The following is a 21839-nucleotide window of genomic DNA, read 5'->3' on the forward strand; positions in this document are numbered from 1 at the left end:
CAGAAACTATACCATCATTTTCAAGTCTCTCCTACTGGAAGTGAAATACCTCATAAATTAAATGAAGCATTTCAAAATGATTAAACAACATCAACATATGCTCAATTCTTACCATAATAGCACTTTTTATAACTCATATAGTTTAATATGTGCATCTTCACAATTGACCTCTCATTTAAAAAATACACTGTAGTATTTGTATGACACAACTGACAGTTTATGCTTTCTTGTGACTTTATGTTTGAAAGCATTATGCTTGTTTAAATGAAAGAGAAAAAGAAAGAAAAACACATAACCAAAAACAAGTTTCGGCCTCTTAAAATAAAAGAGCAGGGCTGATAAATAATCACCATTTTCTGAAAGTTATGCAGCTCATTAAGAATATGCGGCTTCAGGCTATTTAAATACCCGATTGTGTCATTCAATTAGAAAGTCTTTGCCAAGTTGCCTGTTGTGTTGCCAAATATTTGTACTGTGTAGCTAGGAGTACTTTTCAGGAGTGGTATACAGTGTCTGCGTGCTCTCCAGTTAGAACACACTCCACATTCATTCAGGTTAACAGCAGAAAGAAAGGTTTTGGAAACAGATGCAGGCACTGGCTCCCATAAAGCATACACAATAATTACATAGCACACTTGGGAAAACTGCAACATAAATGCTGTGGATGAAAAGGGTAAAAAAGCATGACCTTTCAAAACAGGAGTGAAGCTTTTCTGTCCATGTCTGAGGAAGCTGACATGTTTTGCTCTGCTTAACAAGCAAGCCCGTTTAAAAAATAAAAAATAAACAACTGCACACAGAGGCAATTATGAGTGGCGAATGCAGCCAGGTGGCCACTGGTGGATGTGATGAAGGAGTTAAAAACACAGCGGTGAAACGCGCACAGCCCCCCCATCCCCTCCCCCACTAACAAGTCTCAAGCCCCCAAGCCCAAAGTGGCCTTAGACCCGCTGCTTTAAACCCAACTGGGACACCAGTGTCTGAAAGGAACGCGAGAGAAGGCCTGCAACCCGATCCTTTATTTTTATTTTTTGCCACTTGTCAGCAAACAAATAGAAACATTCTCTCCTACCAGTGTGCCAGTGCAATGAGATCACGAGGCAGCAATTAGAATATTCTAACTACATGCCTTAGATCGACTGAGCCCCTTAACTATGGAGGTCTTAAATTACATAATACCAGACGCCTCTCCCATCTCAGTTACATTCACCCCATCTCCATTGCAGCCAGCTATTCCTGTCCCTTTGGCCTTCCCAGTTCCTCTGGTTTAATCACAGGCTGACGTTAGCTCTCACCCATGACAGCTTCTCGACCCGTTCAGCTTCTGTCCAGCTAACGAATCTGGGACACCTTTAGATTGAGCCTGGCTCTGACATTTCCATCACAGGGGCTGTGCGCTGCGCCTGGCAGTTGGTCATTTATAATCTAGCCTCTAACAAGAGCTCAGTGTCCTTATTAAGACTCCCTGTAGCAGAGGTCTCCAATCCCGCTTCTGGACAATCGCTGTGTCTTCTGGTTTTCATTCTGGATGAACTCTCAAATGTGTAATTGGACCCCCTTACTTAGCTTCATTAGCCGAGACGTTTCACATGGATTTTTGCCACTGACTGAATTCAGCCTCACAAGACTGAGATTCTCCAGGACCAGAGTCAGAGACCCACAGAATACAGTTATTTGCCGGGGGACTGGTGCAGCTGTCTTCAGATCGCAACCTTAGAGCAACATTGCAACCTTTGTCTAAATCTCATTTGGAGCGGTCATACACGACGAAACCCCACTCAAAACATGCCTTCAATCTGCTCTTGTGTTACAGTACAACTGAAGAAGAGAGGTTTACAGCTTGGTATTCTTGAAATACCTCCAGATGTATATAAAAAATATATATATAAAAAAGAGAGATTAAGAAGCAGAAAACTTTTAAATTAAAACTAATCAACTCCAAAGCCTAACCACAAAGATAAAAGACATTTTCAATGCACATGGCTCATGATTTGTGCTGGATTCTTATTTTGTTACAAGGCAGGAGGATCACTGATGGCATTTAATTGTCTGGCATTCATTTAAATTTGACATTTTCTGTACCAATAAGGATTAATAGGTCGCAAAAGCCCCTATTAAAGCCCTTCATCACTAAACAGTCACAGAAATAGTGCTGCCCCCTGGATCTCCATGTGTCTCGCATATAACAGGGTCCCGCAAGATTTAGAAGTAATTTAGTAATTACAGCAAAGACCGCCACTTAAGATTTAATGCACATAAGCTGCAGTGGTGCTTGAACATTCTTACTTTGAGTTTTTTCCTCCAATTAGAAAGATGCTGCACACTCAGAAACATTTGCTGAAACTGTGATCTGTACCTCCTTGGTGCAAACAGCTCTGCAAAAGAGCTAACTTTTGATTGAGATAAATTTTCATGTAAGAAAGCAAAGCGGAAAGGAAATGAACATTTAGTTTTTATTGTACATCACTGGAGTTATGAAACAGTGTGGACACTTGAGATGGACACATTCACTCAAAGACCAAGACAAAAACGGTTGATCACTGGGGCTGAACCAATTGCTCTTCCTCATTGAATTTTACACCTTTTAAAACACACAGATGTTACGAATCTGATACTATTCTTCCCTGCTGGGTCTCTGCCTGTGACAAATTTGCTGTTAAATTTTCATTGTTCTCTCTAAATGCAGTCCGATGAGATATCAGACACGGGAAAGGAGTTCTAAGGGACACAGATAGGTTTCTATAAACAGACTTATTTGGCTTGCCATGCTGGGAGGTTCATTTTTATTCAGTGTGTAGCAACAAAGGAATGCAGGATGTCAATGACAGGCATCGCGTTACAAACCCTTCTATTGGTACCAGGGTTTTTTTCTTGCCAACATGAAGGTGGTTTCAGTAGTGTAAAAACAGACACCAACAAACAAGTATGAACACATCTTAGCTGGGGAGCAGAGTGGCAGGTATCTTGTCATATTCTAATAAATGCTTTTTAAGTTGCCAACATCCTTGATCCACAACAGTTTTATGGCAGTAGAACAGTGAGTAACATGGTGTGCTCTTGCTTAGCAAAATATCAGGGGTGGTCGATGTACCTCCAAGCAACAATACAACTTTTAGTGATAATGCTGGTAATAAATTATTTTAGGTTAAGATAGGAGGAAAGAAGTCCTACACACATCTCCTGAGCATCTTTATATCAGATGTTCTCTCTCTATCAGCATTAAAGGTGGTCTTAATCCCATTCCATCTTAAAATCATTACAAGCTGCAACATTGGTTTTCCATTTTAGTAAAAGCTTTGTTTTTTTTTACCTTTCAAGTCTGTTTATTTAAAGTTTGCATCTGATTAAAAATGAGGAGTTTTCCAGAAATCACAGACTCTGCTCTGGTGGCATTTCTATATAAGACACATACTGTATACCCACAAGCACGCACACTCTAATAGTTTTGGACAGTCTTTAATGATTGTAATTATTTATTTCAATGGAAGAGTCCTCTAGCCTTCTAGGCTCTACTCAACTGGACACATAAAATGTCTCATTATTCCTATGATGGCATGATGACGGTGCTCCTCAATGCAAACCATTTAGTGTGTGTTTCTATGTGGATATGTAATCAGAGTCCAAGCAGTTCATTCTCTCTCACCTCTTCAAGCCCATTCCTGGGAGTGAAAATAAACAACTAAGATTTACACCCATCGACTGCCAATCAACAGGAGCAGTACGTTCCTGGAAAGTGATGAACCATCCCTATCACAAAAGTCCCACACTAGCCACTCATGATCCCAAATTCTAGGGGAAACTCTTGACCTATTGAGCTATGTTAACTGGATCCAATCCATTCCTTTTTGTAGATCCAAGAACTAAGCCTCAGTCTTTCACACACATGTGGGTAGGTTTAAAAAAGCAGTCCCTGGGGGTACTTCCCTCCATTCTAGGTAGGACTGCATAATTTCACAGTTGATCAGTTAGGGGTTGCGCAAGGCTGGCTCCTCAGATGATGGGTGTCTACAGTTATTTTCTGTATTGTCAGAAATCAACAAGACAACCATTCTGAAAGTGCTTTACTACCTAAAGGTAGCGCAGCTTCATTGTGCTTTGGGTTGTAGATCTATAGGTGTTCTCTAAATAAAAAAAATAATAAGTGCTTTTAACTACAGACTTGCACTTAATTTGAGGGATGTAAGAGTTCCTCAAATGTCCATTTGCTGATCATTCAAATCACAAGCATCTAAAACATTCAGGAAAGGTTTAACAGGATTCTGTTGGATCCAGCTGCATAATGTGTATTTGTGGTTACTTAGTATGCATTTCAAGAAACAAAAAAGATTTGAAACATCATCCAACATCTGAAAGAGAACCTTTCCACATTTAAGTGTCAGCAGGCTCCATACTCATCAACTACAAAGCATACTCTGCAAACAATCTTTTTTAGGTTTGCCTAAAATAATACATTATCTTTAGTTTGTTTTCAAGGGGAAGACAAAGAGCACAATTTGCTTGGAATGCAGCTCTTTAAAAATAAAGATTTGCATACTGTCTACCAGGCTTGTAACAACACCTATTTTAAATAAACAAAATGCCGATTTAGTAATTTACTTAATCTAAAGATAATGTAACTGTGTCAAATGGTACTGAATAATAATAAAGTGTAATAGGAGATCAATAGATACACTCTCCCTGGAATTCCCACTCCAATAAAATGTATTTCCTGTAATGATCACACAACAAAATGTTTGAATTTAAAAAAAAGCATTACATCTAAAACGTAGCATCTCTCAAAGTTAAATATTTATGTGTGTCAGGAAGTCTCTTACTTAGGTAAATGGAGTTACCTAAAAGCACAAAAGGCCAACAACTAAGCAGAGAGAAATAATGCACAAATAGGATTCCTCCATGATTAAAACCTGATAATAATGAAATAATTGTTACCAGCTTTCATCTTGACCAAATTGAGCAAAATACTACCATATGAAGTTGACATTTTTAATCCATATCATACATTTATGTCTGTATATAAAGCTTGGAGCGTAAAATCTTAATGGACATATTTAACTGTCCACTATTTCAATGTCAGAGTACATACTTTTCCCCCCGAGTCCTGTCCTCGGGGAGCACCTGTGTCTATCGAAACTGTATGATTCAGACCAAGCCGCAGGGGTTATGCGCTGGTGTGCAGTTAATCTACCGGCTTTAAAAGGATGAGTAAAAGATTCGTGTAACCGTTTCACTAAAACCTTCGCTTCGTGTAGGAGGCAGGTACTGTATGAACGCCTGTCTACTGGGATCAGTTAGAAGTTTTTTCCCCCCCTGTAATGAATGGGGCATGATCGAACAGCCATTTGTTGTAGAATAAAAAAACCAACCCGGCCATTTTCAAAATAAAGAAGAAAGGAGCCGTACCTTCGTACCTTCAGCCGGAATGTAACGAGAAAATACAATTCCAACAGTTTATATATCTCATGATGGCCTTTAAATCTCCTCACAACAGACAGGATTGGCTGGTGTCGGTCGGAACTTTTAAAAGCGCACTTGGTGAAAAAGCTCCGTTGGTCGTATTGCACTAAAGAAGATAGATTGTGTCTCGGTGAAACAAAAACTAGCTTCACCAAAGTTAACACTGCCAACAAGCAGTGCTCACTCAATGCTCCGTCTCTAGGCTGATAATTTGGACAAAACTCGCGTTTATATTTACGATTTGAAGCCGTAAAGGCAGTTGCCAAACTCTAAGGTTAACTATAAGATACACTTCGAAATACCAGCCATTCTAAATAGATATGCAGCAAGTTACAGAGTTTCAATATAGCAGTGTAACACAACGGTAACAGTCCTTCTGAACAATTCAAACTGCAACTTTAAAGAACGCACTTGTTTCCTATGTCATCTGTTACGTTTTTGGAGAGCTTTAACCGGGTTACTTATGTGGTGTTGCTTATTTACACCAGTTAGATTATTATTAAAGTACATACCCTCAAAATCTGACAATATTCCCTCTAGATGATCATTCACAGACAGGTCTGACATCCTGACAGTTCGGTTCCAGTGAACTCCAAGATAAAAGCGCAATAAGCACGAGGTTTTAGTGCTCCGGACTGATTGACGTGATTTTTAATTGTTGAAACGTCTCGCAAATTAGAATTCTTCCCTTGCACCAGCAGTTCTTAAATGAAATCGGGAAAAGAAAATGCGCAAAAAAAAAAAAGTCGCAGGAGCTGTGAGTGCTTGCGTTATCCTGTCCACATCTGAAAGCGCTCAGCGGCACCGTCTGTTTCACCCGCTCAGGCTCGGCTCGGTGAGAACAAATGGCCTCTTAGCCTCCTCCCCTCAACAAAACTCTGAAACAGCCCAGCCCCAAAAGGAGATTGGCTGGATCACACTTCATGCTTCACCTACCCCTCATTTAGAAAATCCCTTTCTCCCTCTTAGAAAAGAAACGGGTCTCCCCTTGCTACTTTTCTGTACACCTTAGAAGCATCTGAGCTCTCTTTGCGTAATAATCCTGTTTCCAGGGAAACATTTCTCGCAGGTGAGATTGTCGCCATGTGATTATCGGAAGTATCGGAACTTTATTCCCACAATTGTCGCCTCCCTATACAGAACAGAGACTTTCATCGGACCAGGGCAGAGTGAGAGAGGGAATGATTTACCTTCTCGGCGAAACTGAACGCAATGCGAGAGAAAGCTCACAGGTCCCACAACTGGATCTTTCACAGGTCCTGGCAAGGCTGTTCTTTGAGACAGCTGGAGACGGATCGGGAATTAACACCTACCCCCTCCCCTGGCAGCGTGTGATCGCGTTACTAGAGGGTTCTGCAAATCACGTGATTATCCCGAAAGTGTTTCATGATGTCCAGTCAGGTAGCTTTCACTGCACTTCACTGTGTCTGATATTGCATGTCCTATCCAGTGCTGCAGCATTGTAAATCGTCCCATTACCGACTACACTCATACTTTTTATTAATGCAGCCTGCTATGGTTCTTCAGTCTTATATTCTATGGTATTTTATAGTTTGTGAGACTTTGTAGCCCAGTGCAGAACATAAGAAAAGAGAAGAGACCATTTAGCCAGTCTAGCTGATGCAGTAGTTAGTAGCTGATCGATCAAAGGATTCTCAACCGGTCATTTCTTGGAAGAAACCAAGGTAGTGGCTTCACCAACGTGACCTACCCCTTTGGGTAAAGAAGTGCTTCCTATTCTTGATTTTTAACCCACTTTCAAATAGCTCACATTGTTCATTTCCAGTGACGAAAGCTTAAAAAACCCTAGAATCAGCCAAGTACAGTACATGTTCGTGAAAATTAGATTGGAACAAGTCTGCAAACATCCTAAATGCCAGCAGAAGTTCAAAAGAAAAGCCGAACTGAAAGATTGCAGCTTCTGAAGTGTATTGTGGCACAGACCCATGTGTTTACCCAGTGAATTCCTCTAAACACTTTGGAAGCCAGATACAGAGTTGTAAACTCGCTGTTTACAAAGAGAGATGCTTCAAAATGAGAAACAGCCACCTCTGGCCTTGTTTGTTTTAACACTCCATTTGTCTGCCGCAGGTTGCAGATTTAAACTGGCAGGGATTGTTTAGTCTCGTTATGTCTGTGGTCCCCGAAGGGAGAGGAGGAATGTAGCAGAAAGCTCCCTGGTCAGACCAAAAACGAACCATTCCGTTATTTTACCAGATGCTCCAACGGAGAGCAAATTCACGTTTACATTCGACTTTACCGGAACAATCTTGAGTGAAGTACCTTGTGGAGGGGCATTGCCGCAGTGTCCTATCCAGGATCTGAACCCACAATCCACCGCTCTGAGCTCCTCCATGCTCCTGCCTAGAGGGGGTCGTACCAGTACGGTTTGAGGACACAGAATGGTTTTTAAGAGTTTCCAGAGAGAGAAGACCATCTGGTCCAGTCAGTACATTTAGTTTCTAGGAGCTCATTACTCCCCAAAACACGTCCAGCCTGTTTTCAAAGGATCCCGGAATATCTGCTTTGCCCCTGATGCCTATGACATCTTGATTTCCTCTCCTGACCTGTGCTCGGCCTCTCCTGCACCTCTTTCTCTGAAAGCCATGACCCATCCTTTTTTCCAGCTATATGCAGCTGCACATTGCAGCTCACAGGAAAAATATTATTTTTTCCTCGTTAAATGTCCATAGGGTGTCATGGATCCGAATCCAACTATTATCTCGGACACCCGTCCGTTTGGATTTTCACCTTTCCCGAAGTCTTCCGAAGCCGACCACCTAGGTCTGTGTTGAATCCTTCCTGCTAAAAGCCCTGCACAGTTCATATGATGACTCTGTACTAAAGCTACTTCTTTTTACTGGCGCTGAGGCAGGTAATTAAGAGTTTAAACCACCCTGAGAGCTGTGCTGAAGGATTAATGGCAATCTCTTTTAAAAGTTTGGCTTTGGTTCGAACAATCTATGAAAAGATTGATATGCTGCTGTCACTTGTACTGGAATCTAGATGATATTCTCCTACACAGGCGGTAGTGAGCCTCCCTTTGTGCAGCTGGTGGAACTAAATGACTTTGATAGGAACAGCTTTCAGACGGAACTATAAAAATACCACCATAATGGAGACGTTATATACAATTACAGTGTACCTGGCTTCAAGGGTTTTGTTTGGGAAAACAAGTGTTTTGGATTTTATACACAGCCCGGGAGGCAGGAGGGTGATGGAATCCAGGACTTTCGAAGTGAAGGTCACCATGCTTGCCTGACTTCATGAAGTCTTGCATTGCTCTCTGATCACTATCAGCACTTTCCTGTATGACTGCAGCCACCCCCTCTCCTATTTTCCTGTTCCTTTGTCCAGTTCCTGTTTTTTGCCGTTTTTAAAATAGAATTCTTGTGCGTGTGGTGGGGGGTTAGGATCTCCTCTGTTTAGAGCCCATAACTGCCCGCAGGTTGTGCAACATACCCACACTGAATTGATATTTTCTTATGGCTCCTGCCCCCGTTGTTGTCTCAATGTTTGGAACATACCTCCCCCAATCCAGGAGATATAATTTACATAAAAACATATTTGGAGCCTGCTGCATGCATAACAACACTCTTTCTGTGTGTGAGAAACGTGCTCTGGAAAATGTGTGATTGTGTTTTGGGCGCAGATTCTTTCAATTGATGTTTTTCTCTTCCAAATAAGTAATACATGAGATTAGAAGACTGCTGCCCTTATCTAAGACATCGGTTAAAAATAGCCGAAAGTGGCAATCACACTGAATAACTATTGAAAGCAATGACAAAAGGCTGCCTTTTCGTGACTTTATTTGGGGAGTTTGTTTTCTAACCATGGCTGTCGGGACGATCATCCAGAAGAAAAGGAAGCAAGATTTTCGATGCTTCCTTTCCATTCCCATCTGATGGCGATAATTATTGTAATTACCCCCCAATGCTCTTGAGAATTGCCCAAGGAGGGGGGTGGGCACTGGAGAGGGTTTCTACTGTATTGCTTAGGCTCCCTGCCAGGATGTCGCTGTTTCTCGAAACAAATTCCTCTGGAGCTCCGCGTCTCACTTTCAGACTCCGCACAGATTAGGAATCAAGTCCCCAGGGGTGAGACACTAAGTTCTATATCAAACAAACCCTCAATTAAAACCTCTAGCTGCTGTAAATCATGTGATGGGTTTCCCAGGCTTGTGCTGCTTCGGCCTCATACTGTGAAGTCAGGACAGGATCTCTAAATGCTCTCATTAGCTGTGTGGCCCAGGCACAGGGATTAATGTCATTAGCCTTTTATAGTTACTTCTTAATATTACTGTATATGGGGTGGTGTTAGAGGGACAGGCCAGGAAAGCTAATTTAGGCCTTTTCAAACAGAGTCGAACAGATTTAGCAGCCCTGAAGGAGATGTACAGATTTTTCTATGTGTTTCCTTGCATTATACCCCTGTTCTAAAATAAAACTTGCCAGGAAGTGTATTCTAATTCTTGGCAGCTGTAGTTTATTAATGGGTTCCATTCTGTGATATTAAAACACCAATTAAGTGCTTTGAAGTGGAGTTATGTGTAAAGGAAAAGGAAGTTCACTTCCCAGAGAAAATAATATTCTGTTGTGATTGCTGAAGTATAAAACGATGGTTATCTCTTCATTGAGATACTTTTTGACGTGATCAGCAAAAACACAAAACACAGCTAAACAATGCAGAAGAGCACTGAGCAAGAGCACAATTCCATGGTTTATGCAATTCATTTGGTTCTCTTTGATGACTAGGACTTAATCGTACAGTGGAATTTAATTCAGGTGTGACACCCTTGAAGTTCAACAAATAGTAGAAATCCTATAGCACATATTAAGGTGTTCATTAATTTAATAAGCTCCATTCATTTTCAGGAGCACTGCTAGTGTTTTCTAGAACTATCTAAAAAGAGTAAAACCTGCATATGCATTTGAAAGCAGCTATGTTTATTTATTTAATAGGATGTTTTAAAAATACACACTCAGAGCAGAGACATTTTATCCTCATTAACCAATATATTTTTATTTTCCAATATGTTTTTTTTTACTTTATTCGACCTGCCTTTGCAAGCTCCCAATTATTGTTTTTTTATTATTTATTTTATTCTGTTTTAATGTTTCGTTGTCCAGCAAAGGCCAAAGAAATGTAGTTTCACAGGGGTCATTTGTTTGTTTTGCTAATTCTAGGTAAGCCCACATATTGCAACATGTTTCTCTTTTTGTTTTGTAAAATGGAACAGCAATAAACTTCCTTTTTCTGGAAGCTGGAGTGGAGAATTAATCCTATGCATGTGCTTTTACTGCCCATTACTATACTGCTGTGGGCTACACTTACGGTAGATTGCTACTAGTGCTACGGTCCAAGAAAGGCTGTTTGGAGCTTCATAAATCAATTTGACCACTAGTCACCTGTTTTGTGTTGCTTATGGTGAGGAGATGGTACATTACATTTGCCATTTTCTTTAAAACAGTCTGAAACAGTAGTCTTTGAAGAATCAGAGAAAGCAATACATTTAATATCCATTCAGTATTCCACAATATTTCAGGGTACATCACACTTTTGCAAGCTGCAGCACAATTTGATTACACACTGCCTTGGATTACCCCACGTAAAAAAAGCCAAGGATGATTTGAGACCTGATAACATTTCAACACATTGTACTGTACATCCCAGGGACTCTGTGGCTCCAGTGACCTCCTGGGTATCTGCAGGCTTGTAGAGCTGTCCGCAAGGAGCCTGTCCCTCTTCCTATCCGTGTCATCGATGGCTTAAAAAGACGAGTGGGTCAAGGGTGGGCACGTCAGAGGAAGGAGTCTGCCTGGACCTCCTCATTCTCCCCTGTGTGAGGTCGCAGCAGTCACAGTTGTGAGGTGAGGCTTGAAAAGTTGCGTTTGGAGGGGGCAGATTGGGTGGATACAGGTATACGTTTTATAGAATGAATTTGGGGAGGGGACCTGCTTTGAGTAGTCAACAACCCTTTAGATTTCCTCAGAATCAAGAATGCAGCATGAGGCAAAGGATCCAAGTGGAAAGAGAACGTGAATTTATAACACTTCATACACAAGGCTTCACACGTGTTTGGCACGTGCTACCCAGCCATGTTGTTCATACCCTGACTTCTTTCAAGATGTGGCTGGATGAGATTCGAAGACCAATTATTTACTAGCACCTAAACAAGCTATGTGTCCAGACTGGGCTCCTTTTGTTTGTAACCATCTTATGCTTTAATATAAACTGGAAAGATATTAAACCTGCTGTTTATGAAAAAAAAACCCACCATATGTCCTTATTTCTAAAACACACTAGCCCATTTTATAAGTACGAATGCAATCCTACGCCCTGGACTTGCTTCTGGAATTCCAGAATAACCAGCACCTGGTCTTTTTCGTATTGCTCCCGGAATACATGCACTTTGGCAGCTGTCTTAGCATTTCAGATAAGACAGAATTCAATCAGGCTGTCAGATGTACATTCCTTATACAAACAGCAGCTCTGGTGCTGAAAAAAAACGTTTTCTGTAGGTGAGGCCAGAGTTGCTGGACAATGTGTGACCTTTGATGGTTGACCTCACCTGCTGATGGGTGAAACTGGAGATGAGTGGTGCTCATTGAAGTATTTGCCCTGTAGGTGCTCAAATGGCTATTAGGCTTCAAGTTGGTATAAAAGGATGCAGTGGGTCAGACAGCTCAGAACTAAGGGGATAAGTTCCCCAGGAGCCTTTTCTATACGATCTGTCATGTTCCATTTCTCTGCTGTCCATTAGATGTCAAGTATTATTCTCATTTGCTCATTCATGTAGGCTTACCGTATGAATGTCATAGAGTTTGCCATCTGTTGCTTAATTATATGAAGGCATATGAAGGTATTTGATCAAGATTTTAACTTTTCCAAATCATCGTGTCAAGATCAGTGGAAAACTGAAATAAATGTTGAAATAAACCTATCATCTGTATTCATATCAAACACCTGCCATCCAAGCATTGAGCCACAGAGGCAGATTTATATAATGGACATTTTATAGGATCAGAGCATTTTATGCATGTTCTGAGCCACTACTTCCGAATGGATTAGAAATAGAAAGGAATGTTAAAAATGATTCATTTTTACCAACTTCTATATTTTTGAGTGATGTTTTTTTTTCCGTAATGTAGTCTATTTGAATGGTAGAAAAGGAGAAAGCGTTTTCTTGATCCTAAGACATACAGTGTGCACAGCCTACACTGAACTTGATGACGACTCCTGATCTTGGCCAGTCAGAGTGACAGCTGGGAGAGACTGTGCTCTGCCCAGTCTCCCGGCTCTCATCATACACCCTCTTTCCAAGATTACTAAGCTTTTGATTGTCAACACCAGGCACCTCCTGCATCTTGCTGGAGCACTGAGGGATACAATGGTCAGAGGTTAGAGATTTGAATGGAACACAGGGGATGAACCTCCTTAAAAGATTAAATGTTAGAATAGGGTAATTTCAAGTCAAGCCAGACCAAAATCATCTATTATTTGTGTCACAAAATGAAGTCATTGCAGATTTACTCTTGGATGTTGATAAAGTAGAAGCAAGCTGAAAAAATACATACAAAGTTTAAGAAAAGCGAACTCTCTTGGCATTGCTTTGAACCCTCAAAACAATATACAACAATACCGTTATATTATAAAAATAGCCCAAATCCTTTAAACTGTAATTGACAACAAATACATTTAAAGTTTATGTATTATTTGTGTCACTTATGGTATATCTGTCAATATCACCCCCTACAAGTTACAGGGTAATGTTATGCTGTAGCAGGACAGCTCCTTTGTAGCTACACTTTGCTGAAGGTAATTAAAAAACCATTAACCACACAGTGTCACTGTTAGCAGTTCCCTAGACAACAGACTAACAGTAAGAACTTTGTCATCAAGGAACAGCAGCTCACTAGCTCTGTGAGAAGTCTGTTGTGCACTCTCTTGTCTGCTCAAAATCTTTAATTAGAGCACAGGCATCAAAACGTTTGCAGTTCTCAGCAGAGGCTCCTTTCAGAAGCTCAGGATCACCTTTGGCTGCTGTGGGACAAAAGGTTCCTCCAACTCCTCTTCTAGAGCCAATGTGTGACCATTCTGCAGACGTGTGTGAGCCACAGATAAATGCAGTTCTGCAGGTTGGTGGCAGCAACTCTCGGGCACAGCAGCTAACAATTTGCATACAGTAACACAGGACATCGTACCACAACATCACTTGCAGGTCCTCAATATGTCACCAGTACTCAGCCCTGCCCTTCCCATTGACTCTGAGGTCTTCCTATCAGGTTTCGGAAAACACTAAAACTGTCAATTTAATCCTCATGCCCCTGCATTTCCTGGCTGGCCAAACATGTGCTCTGTTAAATCTGGTTAATCATTTTCGGTTCAGAAAGCTCTAAATTCCCAATGTACCTTGTGCATTCTGTTTTTGTTGGTGCTCTGCTTCTTATAAGTTATTTTTGTTTCTTTGAATTAAAACACTTACTGTATATTTCTTCAACCTGTATTTCAGGTACTTTTCAGGGTAACAAGTTTTTTTAAGAGCAAACAAGTTGCTGGGAATTATTGGAATGTTTCCAAATATTAATCTCTCGCAATTTTAGAAAGAAGAACTATGTGAAAAAGCTTTTGCATTTTCTTTGTGTGAATAAAATCAAAGTTAGCAGCTCCAGACAGGGATTTCTCCATTCTTAGGGATCATGCATGTGACATAATTTTTCTTTGAGCAGTGAAATAAATAATAACTTAGCTTTGACCATGTCTTAAAACATTACTCAAATTGTCTACCAGTGTTTTTTACTTTGACTATTATAAATACAGCAACATCTGGGTGAGAAGAACTCAAAGTTGTCATGTAGCAATTTTTAATTTGTATTGATGAGAATTTTCAGACACTTCGTTACACAACCTGTAACCTACACAATTATGATCACTTTTACAGACCAAACATAAGCCTCTTACTGTCATGGTGTTCCTCATCAAAAATCAGGGTTAAAAGTTCAGGGCATGATACAGTAGTTATAAGAACTGTGTTTCAGCATGGAGAAAAAAAAAAGCTTAATGAAAAGAGTAGAACATATAGGAAGAAACTGATTCTCTCAGCAGCGTGTTTGACTGCAATGAATACAGAATACAACAGCTTAATAACTGTGACCATGTTTTGTAAACATCTGTTGTTATACAGAGGTAGGTTATCTATTGACTTTTCTGAACTTTTAAGATGCACAGATCCTGTTACAGGCGTCAGATTTCCACATCACACATACACATCTTGAAACAAGAGCTCGATTGTCATTAACTGAAGGAGCAATGCACTCCAGATACTCACAGGAAAGTTCACTGAGTGATCAACATTTCCAAATCAATATAACTTTTACTGTATTTATTCTAGTGGTCTGCAAGCTTCTTTGCCTTGGTGCCTTATCACACATGCGTTCTACAGATCCTAGCAGCTGTGAAATAGCTTGTGTGAATCTGCCATATGACAATAGATACATCATGTCAGCCTGTCTGAGATTGATGTTTCTCTGAAGTGCTACTGTAGGATTGTTTTTTTTATTTTATAGGGGGAGACTTTCAAGAATGGCCAATATATCCCAAGTTCCTTTGGAGGACCCTCGACAGAGGTGTTTTCTCAAGAAACAAACTAGGGTTTATGTTGTAGGGATCAGTGGGACTGACAGAATAAAAAGGGCTCAGTGACTGGAAAAGTGAAAAAACACAATCCCCCAAATATTGACATATTCTAACTCCCTGATGGGTGTGTGTTTTTAAAGGATTCTGTTTCACTACTATTTCAAAGGTCATATGGCAGGCAGCAGTCCATCAACATCTTGAATAAAGAAAATCAGGGGTCTACTATTTAGTCACACTGGATTTCCTTGGTACAAAAATATACATTTTGAATATGAATATTTTGCATTTTTATTTTGAGTCTATGATATGACTGTGGATCTTCGGACATAATCTGACATTTTTCTAAGATCAGCATAAGGGGAAATTGGAGTAAAAGTTCAGTGCTGGACAACTTCATGGTAGGAATGCACAGCTCTGAAGAACAAATGCTCGTAACAACTCCTTTCTTTTTCCTTTTCCTTTGATTTTGTTATGTTAATTCTAAACAAGGAAGGCGAATAATTGGACCAAGCAAGTACATGTTCGTCAGCTCTTTCAATAAAATAACGCACACACAAGGCTTTAGAATCAGGGGTTTAGTACAGACTACCATCTAGTGGAGGAAAAAGTACAAGCAAGTTTTAATTGCTACATAAATATCCTGAAGCTCCAGTCTTAGTAGTGTAGTTAAATACAGTACACAACAGCACTGCAGCACTGCTGAGACAGTAAACTCTTGATCCTCCAAATATGGGTATTGTCATATACCATACAGGGTGAAGGCACGTTTTCAGTGTAGTATCTCCAAAAATCTGTAGTTCTTAAAGGTTTTGATGAGACAACTAATGGGCTAAATGCCTTTGCAAGAGAATGTACTACCTTAAGGTGAAACTGTAGTTTGTTTTCACCTGAAATTGGTGTCCTTGTAGTCTCATTGGCTTTGGTAACAATGCCTACTACAGTACAATTCACTGTTAATATACCTGCTGCCCCAATCACCTTCCTTCTGTATCAGAGCCTAATTAAATGCATACTCTACCCACCTTCATGAGAACATGCATGTATTTAAGTGCAGGATTATTGAGGCACAGCCCTCACGAGGATAGGCAGCCTGAAAATGGGTGGGTGGATTGTTATATCGAGTCTCACAAAGGAGCTAAGTTTCACATTTGCCAGCAGAGGGAGTGGAAGCAGCTCTTTGCTGCAATTAGGAATGACCACCTTACTTAATTAGGATTTTGTTTTTACTTCCATGACTTAAACATAGCACTTGTCTTAATTAATTATAATAATGGTAGTCACCGTATTTATTTTTAAATGTTTAAGTGGCATTTCCTAAACTCTTTCTAAATAAGTGTTAAACAGAAACTACAGTATAATAATCCTGTGAAAACTCTTTGAATTACAGGGATTGTGACACGAGTAAAGTGGTTGGCCTTCTTATTAGTCTTAGGATGGAGAAAATAACACTATTATGGACCTTTGCAGATTTACGGATCATTATGATACCATTATATATTATATTTATAAGAATTTAATATGTAATACTCATATTGTGTAATGAAAATGTGCCATTTATTATACATGAATTATTAAAACCACTCTTGGTTTTATTTTTATTAAAGCAGCATAAGTCTGACTGCACTCTTTCTTTAAGATTAGCTGCACGGATACTTGATCACAGTGAAGTGCATGCCCAATTTCTTTGGGCGGATTTTACTCGCATTAAATAATTATGTAAATTAAAGAAGTCGTCTTCCATGTGATGTAAACCATCAAGGCCAGTCGGAAAGTTATTTTTCACAATTATGGTTAAGAGAATGTGATGATAGGTGTCTTCTAGTGTTTCCAGGGCTACATGCAGTGAAGCTGTCTGTGCGCTCTCTGTGACTGACCTCTGCACTGATTCCAGTTAGACCAGTTTCAAGTCTGTGGGTAGATACAGTCTCTACAGACAGTATGTTCAAGAACACAATAAGGTGAACAGCAGCCAGGACATGCTGACCAGAAGGAACACCTGTTTTGCATAAAGGCAAACCTGTTGTTGCATTATCATAAACACTAATCGCGTGGGATAAATAGAGTTTTACGATAAGATAAGGTAAGATCATTTTATTGGCCATATACAATTTCTTGTATTTGGAATTTGTCTTTTTGCATACCCCATCTTGCTCTCCATGAGACATACAGACAGGGAGAGAAGCTTTTGCTCTGGGAAAAAAATGTGCAACTTTACAGTGTATCTACGCTATAAAGACCTGGTTCTCCTGGTTAGTCATGCCATTCTTCAATCCAATTTTTAAACTTGAAGATTCAGAAAAAAATAAGCAAACAAAAACCTTCTACTTTAATGGCAGAGCTTGGTTATAATTAGCTGGTAATTTACAGCTGGAATGCAATCTCTTCTGGAGTAGGGATGGAATGAAATGACTGCATGAGCATACAGTACATTAGTGTACTAAATACATTTTTTTTCTAGATGGCGAAAACTGCTGTGGTTTAATGATACTAAATTTATTTTCAATACTATATTAAATGTACAGAGAGTACAACTGATGTTCTTTATGCTTGTCAGTACAGAAGGTGCATTGCTTATCTCAGTTGTTGCACATCTATCCTGGCTTTCTTTTCATACAAGTTAAAACAAAAATCAATTATAAGGAAGAAAATGCTGTTCTGTATTGAGATGACCTTAGGGGCTGACTCTCACTTAACTGCTGATATAGGACCAGAAGAGCTTTTCACATTCTCAACAACCGCTACACTTAAGGTACTTCTGAAAGAGCCATAATATACGATTATTGGAGAAAAGCAAACTATAAATTTGTTGTCTATATTGTGTTGGGGTTTTTTTTACCCACTAGATGAAGTAAATAAAACGCCTTGTACCAAGTTGAATTGGACAACCAGCCAGTAAACGTACTGTAAGAGGATTTTGAAGTGAGGGGTTTGTTTGGATCTAATATAGCAAACTGCAGAGGCTCCCCTTAAACAGATCACGGCTGGAACTCTGCTGAGCTGCTGACACAGTCCTTCGCAGTGAGAGTGTCATTCTGAGAGCGTGGAACGCCCTTGGTCTCTGCCACTTGTAAAGGACTCCCTCTCCTGCCTCTCGGAGGGAAGTCACAGAGACACTGGACAGCATGATTAATGGAGTCTGAGTGTCCGCGTCACTAGGTATTCCCCTTTAAGGAGGGACATTGACATTGTCGGGTAGGGGGGTGGGGTGGGCAGGTGATGAATGGGTAGCTGGAGAGGTTACACAAACCTAACTGGAGAAACATTTAGAAATAGCAAAAACACAGATGGCAGGGCAGGGCTGTGTGCAGCAAGGGAGGCTGGGAAGCCTGTGAAATACTGGACCAGCTCTTGGGTTCTGAAGATACCCCATAGCCAATGTGGAAACAAAACTTCTCCTATGCTTCCTAAACAGTGGAATTTAAATTACTTTAAATCATTGCGAGACTCCAATCAGCATCATTTTTTTTTATTAGGAAGAAGGATGTTGCACAATTGGTGAAATTCAAACACTGAGGTAACAGCCTTTGTGTTCAGTGTGCTGTCCAATGTTTGCAAAGGCCAAAGGTGGGTTTCTTGCAGTTGCCATGCCTGCTTGCTTCTCTGGATGTTCCAACTGCGCAAGTCCTGGATAAACATCCTTGAATTGAAAGTGCCGAACATCAGGGGCAATGTTCTTGAAAACCATTACCTTCCGGCTTTCTTGAGAAAGCAGCTCCTAGGTTTGGCAAAATTGTGAAAGGCTTTAAAAAAACCAAACTGCCTATGGGTACTTACCTCTGACATTTAACAAATTTGCTGTGTTGTTTTGTATTACAAAAACATATGTAAACTTTACAGTATGTGGTTTTATGGCTTAAAGTGTCCAATGTCCATATCTTTATATATTGTATGCCTACCCCAAGATTTTCTTTAAATATGTTAATGCTGTCGCTGGAGGTGAATCAGAGCTCACTGGGTGCAATTTTTTTAAAGACACAACTCTGCAAGACAAACAAATCAGTCCCAGATACTCTGAAGTTATACATTTCTGTGACCCTATGGTTGCCTGTTTGGAAAGAGTAAGATTTACACACACGAAAAAAAACCTCACCGCATTTCTTAATGAAGACTTTAAACATTCCACTTTTGCTGCTCAATGTATAAAGAGGTTTAGTTATTTTCCAAGGGGCTGTAGTGGAGGTAGCCTGCACTTGAAGGGGTTAAAGATGGCGGACCCCTGGTCATGGCTGCAGGCCAGCTGCCTATTTATATTCATCAGTCTGGTTCAAAACACCAGGCTTCCTCCAGCTCTGCCCAGGTGACAGCACGCTAGGTCACAGTGCTCTTATCCACCGCTGACAAATCAAGACAACTGTCTATCAAAGATTTTTTAATTATGTCAGCTACCTACCTGCGCATTGCTTAAATCAAATTGTATAATCTCTTTTGTTGCATGCAATCAAGATTTATTGTATCCACTATTATCACAATGCGCCCCCTCTCTAATTTTCTGCAGCAGCAGAGGTACAAATCCATTAGTACAATATACATTTTCTCAAATCTACATACAGAGTTAATATTTATAATACACATTTCAAAGCTGTGGTTCTATCTGTTTTTTGGACGTCCTCCTGCCCCTCAGTCGAATAATGAAAAGCACATTTAGTTTGAAGGTACCTGAGCAGTGTAAAATGTAATGGTAAATGATTGTTTTTATAATATCATGTGGGAAGCATTTTCATTAGACAAATCTCTTCTATTGTCTCTTTCTATATGCAACAAATTGATCTCCAGTCAGAAGTAAGAACCAGACCCTTGATGCTTCGTGTAACATTTTGCTTCACTACACCACCTACTCTTTGCTTCCAGAACCATGAATTCAGATCAAAGGAAGACATACTGAGGCAATGTAGCAGCCTAGTATTCCATTCTTGGCATTTTTCAAAGGGATCTTACTGTTGTGGAAGAATACAAAGTGGAGCAATGTTATGAACACAGATTAGGTAAATCAAGAGAGCAGGCACAGCTCCTTTTAAATGCATTGAAAAAGCTACCCTGTTTTCCCAGCATGCTTCACACAGAATTAGTTTACTATCTGGAATGACAGCGTTTTTTTATTCCACATGATACATTTATTCAAAAGCATTGGATTGCTTCCAAATGGACAGTGAAACATGAATCATAAGACACGAATAGGAAATATGTGGAAGCTCATTTAAAACTGAAAAGGGGATGCAGTTCTTTACCAAAAGGACAGTAGGAGTATGGAACAAGCTATCCAGCTATGAAGCTGGATCTCTCTCTCATCCTAGCGCTTATCCTGCATCAGCAGGGTCCGCTTGTCGGCACGCCCGTCTCCATTTGGTGGTTTGAACCAAAAGCTATGAAGCTGGATACCCTGGTTTATTTCAAGAAGAGGCTGAATGAGATCCTTGGATTAATTAACAACTAACTACCAAAGGGGCTAGATGAGCCAACTCACTTGTATCAAATGCCATTCATTTGTAACCTTAATGCACGTCCCTAAATTCTATTATTGCCAAGGAGTTTCAGTGGAACAAGAAATCAAGACGTTTTGATCACAAACGGACAACCATTCAAAAAAACCCCAGAACATAATGTAGACTAATAATGTCTACTTCTGCTGACAAAGTCTGTCTAAAAACCCTTAAAATAAATCTCTAAATAATGTTAAACATTTTCAGAACAAAAGATTCACAAGGGTGGAAGAGGCAGGAAATTACTTTATTTCTCCAGTTACTCTTATTTATAGGGCATGCTTGAAACATAGCCACACCATTTCTGCAAAATTACGATTCAACCAAAAAGTCAAAAGCAACAAAACTCCTTTCCATTTCAAGGCCTTATGATACAGTGTTACTATTTTTACACCTAGGCTTGTAGCACCAATTAACACTTCCTAAATTCAGTGACTGCTGAGAGGGAGTATGCTTGAGTTGTGCTTGTATGGGGGGGTGTTTCGGTAGTTGACATACAGTATATGGTAACATGATTTCACCTCAATTCCCTTCGGTACTAAATCGCTTATTAATGAGGTTTTATGATTTGTTTATTTTTAGATTACATTATTATCAGGGATCTGCATCCTGGAAAGGAAAAAAAAAAAATCTGACAGGAAATTCATAGCCAGTTGGGCTGCGTCATTTTTTCCGAATATTTTAGCTAGCTGGGGTGCAATCTTAATTTAGTGTTCAATAATTAAGGCGGAGAGCAACAGAGCTGTGGAGCTGACAACACTTTGTCAGAGATGGAAGAGACGGGGGAGGGGGAGAGTAACATATTAAAAAAGGTGTTACTGGCTAACGCAATTTGATTAAAATATATGTCACGCCAGCAGGGAGACAATTTTTCAAACTATGTCCAATACCAAGGAGTAAAAGGGCCTTTTGGAGTGAGAGGAGTAACTTGCTTGATTTATATTATTGTGGATGCTCCGAGACTGAGAAGGAGAGGGCTCAACATGGAACTGAAATTAAGGGGGAGAGTTATCTTACTTCTTCGTGTGTCTCCTCTGTTCTTCTCCCTGTTGTCCTGTAGACGTGAACAGGGCACGAGCACCAGTTTGTGTGAGTGTTGTCGCTGTCGTAGTGTGAAGCGTATGTTCTCCACGAGGACCTTATCTGGGAGACTGAAGGAGCAGAGAAGCTCACAGAGAGCAAGAGGGCTGTGTTGTGGATAAAGAAGCAGCTAATTGAAGGAGCCAACCACAGAATGTAGCTGACAATGATAAAAATCACATTTGTTGTACT

General features: G+C 40.1%; 1 protein-coding gene across 2 annotated transcripts in view; it reads right to left on the bottom strand.

Moving 5' to 3' along the window:
* septin12 (septin 12) overlaps window positions 1-6412 on the bottom strand; it is a 92997-nt gene extending 86585 nt beyond the window's left edge. The window contains exon 1 of one of the 2 annotated variants that reach the window (XM_088613129.1): window positions 6391-6412. In XM_088613129.1, the coding sequence (XP_088469255.1) occupies window positions 6391-6397 (7 nt within the window). In that variant the 5' untranslated portion in view covers window positions 6398-6412. Of the gene's footprint in view, window positions 1-5966; window positions 6329-6390 lie in introns of those variants that run through there. The other variant, XM_088613127.1, reaches the window with a different exon arrangement.
* Between the last annotated feature and the right edge of the window lie 15427 nt (window positions 6413-21839).

Source organism: Lepisosteus platostomus, chromosome 19, assembly GCF_059453375.1.
Source record: "Lepisosteus platostomus isolate fLepPlt1 chromosome 19, fLepPlt1.hap1, whole genome shotgun sequence".
Taxonomy (NCBI): domain Eukaryota; kingdom Metazoa; phylum Chordata; class Actinopteri; order Semionotiformes; family Lepisosteidae; genus Lepisosteus; species Lepisosteus platostomus.